The sequence below is a fragment of the Nanorana parkeri genome, unplaced genomic scaffold (genome assembly GCF_000935625.1).
Source record: "Nanorana parkeri isolate BGI_ZX_2015 unplaced genomic scaffold, ASM93562v1 scaffold1550, whole genome shotgun sequence".
Taxonomy (NCBI): Eukaryota; Metazoa; Chordata; class Amphibia; order Anura; family Dicroglossidae; genus Nanorana; species Nanorana parkeri.
The window spans coordinates 164100-171002 of NW_017307818.1; the positions used below are offsets into that span (position 1 = coordinate 164100).

General features: G+C 45.7%; 1 protein-coding gene across 1 annotated transcript in view; it reads right to left on the bottom strand.

Moving 5' to 3' along the window:
• Window positions 1–6510, bottom strand: part of HSPB8 (heat shock protein family B (small) member 8) — a 44816-nt gene extending 38306 nt beyond the window's left edge. The window contains exon 1 of the mRNA XM_018570531.1: window positions 5661–6510. Coding sequence (XP_018426033.1) covers window positions 5661–6039 — 379 coding nt within the window. The 5' untranslated portion in view covers window positions 6040–6510. The remainder of the gene's footprint in view (window positions 1–5660) is intronic.
• Between the last annotated feature and the right edge of the window lie 393 nt (window positions 6511–6903).

The following is a 6903-nucleotide window of genomic DNA, read 5'->3' on the forward strand; positions in this document are numbered from 1 at the left end:
CCCACCCCCAACCCATCCCCAAACTAGTGTGAAGGAGGAAGGGAGGAGACAGGGGGGAGACTCCATGTCCCTCACTAACTACCTGTCAAAAGCCAGATGCAACGCTGCCTGTAATTAACAGGTAGCGCTTCATCCATGACAGGTTACACAGCGGGGAGGATTTCCCTGCTGTGTAACCTGTTAGATGCCGATCCGAATGGAGAAAAAACTGTCAGCTTCAGACTTCTGCCTAACCTGCCTCCCCTGACCGCACGTCCCTGCTGGGCGGAGCCAGCCGTGATCTCAAGGCTGGCTCCGCCCAGTTGCAATGACAGATCAGCGTCCCCAAGGCAAATGGGGACGTTGAACTGTCATTTAACAATGACAGCTTGGCGGTACCGAGCAGAATAGCCGAGTCGAATGGCAGCGAGTAGCCTGCCGGAGGTTCGGCTTAGGCGATCCAAGGCGTTGGATCGGCTGAGTTGAACTCCTTCTGCACTTTGGCTGTTCGGCTGAACCGAAGCCAGCTGAAGCAAGCCGATGTACGGCTGATTTCAGCTGATCTACGGCTGAAATCAGCCCTACAAGTCTGAAGTGAATAGCTGAACAGCGTTCGGCTCATTTCACTTCGGGTCGGTTATTCACTCAGGTGCCTTCGGCAGCTTTGTAAATAACCTTCTTAGTACTGGTGGCTTTCTATTTACTTTTCCACAGAGCGAAAGCTATCATTTCTTTAAAGGCCATAAAGTCTGTAGCCCAGAGTGACAAAGTGCAAAGCTGAATTTAAGTAGACAGTGCAAATTGAAATGTGATTTTTTTTTATTTGCCACGGGTTTTGCAGACACTCTTGAGAACCTGCCAAACAGCACAACCAGACCTATCTTATGAAGTGACAGACGAGTGTGCAGCTTTGACTTTTGTGCCTTCTCCCTGGTTTACGTTCAGCAGCATTTAAAGTTGTAGCTGGGCCCCTGGACATCCACCGGGCCATAGGCATCTGCCTAGGATACCTTGTGGATGATCCAGCTCTGCTTTCACCAGTGGATGATATCTGAAATTGCAGCTTCCAATTGCAGTAGGGCCAAGAGAGGGCCCGGAGATTAAAGGAGAACTATGAGGCGAGTGCTTTTCACTCACCTCATAGTTCTAGCCGACCTGTGACAATGAGACTGTCACAGGTCGGCTCAGTAGATCGGGAGGTTCGCTCACCTCTCAATCCTGTCACGGCTCTCTGCCGCGACCGGGGAGGGGCTAGATTCCCCCCTCCCCGCTCCGATCCGCCAGCGCTGACTGGCGGAATGGACGGGGGAGGGACTGGTACAACTGGCTCTGCCTCTAGATAGGCAGAGCCAGCTGTCGGTCACGCAGCTGGGCGGATCAGTCAGAAGTAAATGAAAAGTTTCACCTCAAGACTGCAGGAACAAGTGTTTTTTTGCACAGTTGCTCACACCAAACACATTACAATCATGTGGGGAGCACACTAGTGAATGACTTCCATTTCAGGTGGGCTTCAAAATGCCCAGCAATCACCTGTGAGATTTAGTTTCACAACTTGTTAAAAGAGAACTATAGCCAAACCTTTTTTTTGCTTATAGTTCTCTTTTGGGTCATTTACTAATGTACTTCTGTGACCGCAAGTCAGCATATATCAGACTATTGCCTGCTATGTACTAACAGCAAAGAGCCACACCACAGCTGGGAAAGATCCCGTCAATATTTTTGAGATTCACCTTGCTGCCTGATTGACACCTCTCAAGAACCAGAGACAGCTGTGCCCGCCCCCTCCCATGTCTGTAACACCAATAAGCACTGGAGGAACAAAGAGAGGGGAGGGGGAAATCCCTGTGGAGAGTTGTGACTGACAAGCACCGCTCTCTGCAGGGAGAAGCAATCAGCGGTTCATGATCGCTCAGTTCTTGAGCTATAGTGCTGGTGTATGACTGACAGCTGCTGTGTCACACGCCGGCTCAAACTATTGCGAGGAGTATATTTTACTGTCCCAGTAGTTCTACTTTAAAGTGACACTAAACTGATTAGTTAAATCTTAAAAATGCAAAAAATCTCAACCTCAAATCATCTCTGAATTGGTGCTGACACTGTTCTTCCTTCTGGAGGGTGGCTACTTATGTTCCCCATGGTCCATGTGTGTTGTACAGTAGCCACTGCTTCAAGCTCATTCCCATGATGGACTAAAATCTCATGTTTCATTTACTAATTTGTATTGAGATTGTAGTCCATCACGGGAGTGAGCTTGGAGCGGTGGTTACTTTACAAAAGGCACAAGAACCATAGGGAACAAAAGTAGCCCGAAAAGAAGGACAGTTTCAGCATAAATTCAGAGAGGATTTGAGGATCTACAGCCGAGACCCTTTAAGTATTGATGGTAGGAGCCGATAAACAAATGAGTTACATTTTTTATGAATAGTTAAGGTACTTGAATGCATTTTTAAGATTTAACTCCTGAGTTTAGTGTCACTTTAACTTTTCAGCTTGGCTGATAGCTAAACTTCTACCTTCTAGCAGTAAAGTTATCCTAGCAATAAAGTTACACACCTGTATGTACAAGAGGAAATAAAGTACAATTAAAACTGAATAGTTGACCTTGTAATGAAACACTCCCTTTGTAAACATTGAACTATTTTCATGTTTAATTGAATGTAGATATTCTTAAGTTTATACAAGCAGGCCAGCAATGTTTTTAAATCAGACCAGAAATGATAAAAGATTGTCTCTTTTAAACTTAAAAGGTCAGACCATCTAAAACTGATAGTTTAGTTCTTGATAGAGACTGGTCATTTTTGTTTATATCTGCTGGAGCAGGGCAGCCATTAGGGGGGGTACGGCCGATACTCCAGTAAGGGGCCCGGACAGCCCCCGGGGGCCCGCCCGGGACCCTTACATGAGTATTGGCTGACGGTGAAGGGCGAGGAGGCAGCCGGGCCCCCGCAGCAGCAGGGCCCCAGCATTGCCCCTCCAGCGGCTTCGAGACAAGCTGGGGCCCCATCAGCGATGCTGCCCGTCAGAAGGCGGACCGGCGGAAGTGATGTCACGTCACTTCCGGTCAGTCCGGGGGGAGAGGATGCATGGTGTGCATGTAAGTGGAGCTGGGAGGCAGGGAATGCAGCCTTGACCAGCCCACCTGAGACCCCTTCAGAGTCCACCATAGACAGTCTCAGATGGGCTGTGCAGCATCTATGGTGGGCTCTGCAGGGTCACTCTCAGGTGGGTCCTGTGTCCAGCGCGTCGTTACTAAGCCCTGTGTCCAGCACGTCATCACTAAGCCCTGCGTCCAGCGCATCGTCACTAAGCCCTGCGTCCAGCGCGTCGTCACTAAGTCCAGCCGGTGTCCAGCGGGTCACTCAGCCCTGTGTCCAGCGGGTCATTCAGCCCTGCATCCAGCGGGTCACTAATCCCAGAGTCCATTGCGTCATTAATCCCAGAGTCCAGCAGGTCACTAAGCCCTGCATCCAGCGCGTAACTAAGCCCAGAGTCCAGCAGGTCACTAACCCCGGATTCCAGCGCGTCACTAAGGATTAGTTCACACCATAAGCAGTGCGTTCCGGTCCGATTCTGGCCACAACGCACTGCCCGCATTGCGGCCGGCTCACTTATTTGCCGGGCTGGAGGGGGCCTGCCTGGGCCATTGAAGTGAATGGCACCGTAGGCACGCCCTCCGGCCGCAATGCGATCGCCTGCACGGTATATGTCAGAGCTATATACATGTATAATAATAGTGTGTGACTGTAGCTTACCTGCAGCAGCCATTATTAGGGGTTTCTACTGTACCTGTTGAATAGTTCTATATTATATTATTAGAAATGTAATAGGAGGAACTAGAACACACAAAAGGTGGCCAGGAACACACAAATCTCCTGGATTTTTTTGTGGACTGACCTTTTAAACATTAAAATGTACCTAAGCAAAACAGAAAGATTCAGTATTTGATCATTTACAGCAGTAAATTACACTTTACTGAGAACTCTGACCAGGGTGATATAGTAAATAAATGTTAGTTTCAGGAAGAATTCATGGTGGTGGGTACTTACTATGAATGCAAATGTATGTATGTTTCATTTGTATTTTGCAAAAAGTGCTGCATCACATTAAACAGGCCATGCAGCACTACACCTGATTGAGAATAATCAGTTAAACAGAGGACCCTTTTTCACCCAATATCCACAATCTCTGTTCAGTATCAGTCAGGCAACTTTGTATGTGGACCACTCCTAGCTCATTTCTGTGAAAGGCCATTAGGTTTACTGTTACAGTCTTTAGCACCTCATACACTGTGAGGTTATCACACAATGAGTCTAAAATTGTATCGAGTACTTAAAGCCATTGATAAAATCAAATAGAGATTTACAGGGATACCTTTGGCTAAAGACTCAACTAAGAGTCCTAGTTTCCAGGATAACAAGGTTATTTAAAACCTAACCTACTTTGTAAGGCTATGCCCTGTTTTCGAGGCTGGCATGTATCCGCTTATATATTCAGGTTGTGATATTCAATATGGTCATGTGTGCTGTCCTCACTTGGCCATGGTTATCGTCCTCATTATTCACAAGTTCAGCACACCTGTCAAGGTGTCAGGTGGGACCAGCACTGTACATAATGAAGAGCTAGGGTACAAGGGCTTTTGAGATAAGTTAAGGTCAATTTAAAGTCAACTTGTACTTTGCTTGTGTTGCTCAATATGAATACAACGTATGAAACGTGGTAAATGCATCACAGCTAATCTTAAATGCCCTTATTAGTCCTAATTCTAGCCCTAATTCTCTCCGTAGCTTTTGGAGGTTAGATGTGCAAGAACGACCTGATCATGCTTAGGACTGCAAATCATTTGTGTACGCCAAGTACACCATAAACTTGCAGGTTAGCTCTGCTGACCTAGCAAAAATATGTCAGTGGGGGAAGGGGCAAGAGTACAGGCAGACATTGCCATTGCCACTTTTCATGGGTGAGAGCAATAGCAAACGGGGCTGGATTATTAACCTGCCCTATAATGATACACGTTACCACATGTATGACATGTATAGTAAAGGTTTTATGCTTCCTTGACTGCTTACAAGATCTATGCTGTCTCAAAAGATTGATATTAAATCTTGAAAATACATTCAAAAATACCTTAAGTATTAACAATCCTGTACCCTATCTGGGTGGATCCTCAAATCATCTCTGAATGGGTCCTTCTTTCTGGAGGGTGGCTACTTTTGTTCCTCATGGTCCCTGTGTGTGTTGTAAAGTAGCCACTGCTCCAAGCTCACTCCCGTGATGGACTACAATCTGACATTTACTTTACTTCGTATTGAGATTGTAGTCCATCACGGGAGTGGCTACTTTACAACACACACAGGGACCATGGGGAACAAAAGTAGCCACCCTCCAGAAGGAAGGACAGTGTCAGCATGAATTTAGAGATGATCTACAGCCGAGTGATATACAAATCAACTACATTTTTGTTAATAGTTAGGGTGCATTTTTAAGATTTAACTTCTGAGTTTACTGTCACTTTAACTCTGTGTTTTCCTGCTTCAAATGCATGTTTTTAACAATGAAATTATACATGGTGTATTATTTCTAGCATCTTAGGTTAGCCTAACGTGTTTTGTTGAGGTAAATTAACTAGAAAAGACTGCCAAACTGCAACAAGCAGTATTTATATTCCTTCATCCGTCACTCACCTGACACCTCTACAAATCCATCTCTGGTTTTCACTGTCAGCTCTTCTGGCTGGAAACTTTGTACATTAACACACACCTTCCAGGGCTGGCTGGGGGCAGGCACAGCATTGCGGGGTTCAGGGTATCCTGTGTAGCGGGCACTATATCCGGGAGGAGACATACCAGCAGTCCTTGCTAGGCCTGATCTTAAAGGACCAGACCAGGTGGCAGTGAGCCTGGGCCTTACCCAGTCAGGCCAGTCCATAGTTAAATCTTCTGGAAATCCAAAATCATCATCCAGGAGACGGGAGGACAGACCTTGTTCACGGAAAGGATCGCGGACTCCTCTATTTCTGTTTGCAGGATAATGACAAGTGAAAGGTAACTGACTGTCAGCCATATCAATACAAAGTTGTAGGAGACGAGGCTCTGTTAATTCCAAATGATATTGCTGATGGTCAGATAATGTTTGCAGCTGAGACCGTATATTTCCAAAGGATGAATAGGAAAGGATAGAAGCTTAGAGCCAAGATAAATTAAAAGTAACCTGATTTCTTCAGGGAATTAAGCAGAGTCATAGGGAGTGAGTACAGCTTCTTGATCTTCCGGCTTCAGACTGCAAGTGCCTTGCGCTGGCTAAAATAAACATTACAGCCATCAGCCGAGAAAGTTCTGTAAACTTCTGTGCTGCAGTGAATGGCTCCTATTTATATCTTCCTCTAATGCTTGCAGCTTGTGGCCTGTCAGCTGGGTATTTGGAGCCTATGAAACACCCTCCAAGAATCTGCTTTTGTAACAGCTGATGACTCCCAGAAGGTACTGGACTTGTTACTCAGGGTGTCCAATTTTAGACGGCCTTCTCTTGATGGTCCCTCCTTCCTCTTTCCTCTCAATGTCTTTTTTTCTGCTAAGCAGGGATGTGTCTGAACACATTAGTATGAGTGTGCATCTGCATTTAGAAGATGCCATTCTCCGAATTATGATTTCTTTACTGAAATTAAACTAAAGCAATTTAAAGTGACACTAAACTCAGGAGTTTAATCCTAAAAATGCATTCAAGCACTGTAACTATTAACAAAAATGTTAATCTTATTTGTGTATCACTCAGCTGTAGATCCTCAAATCATCTCTGAATTGGTGCTGACACTGTCCTTCCTTCTGGAGGGTGGCTACTTTTGTTCGTTCATCGTTCATGTGTGTGTTATCAAGTAGCCACCACTTCAAGCTCACTCCCGTGACGGACTACAATCTCATGTTTAGTTTA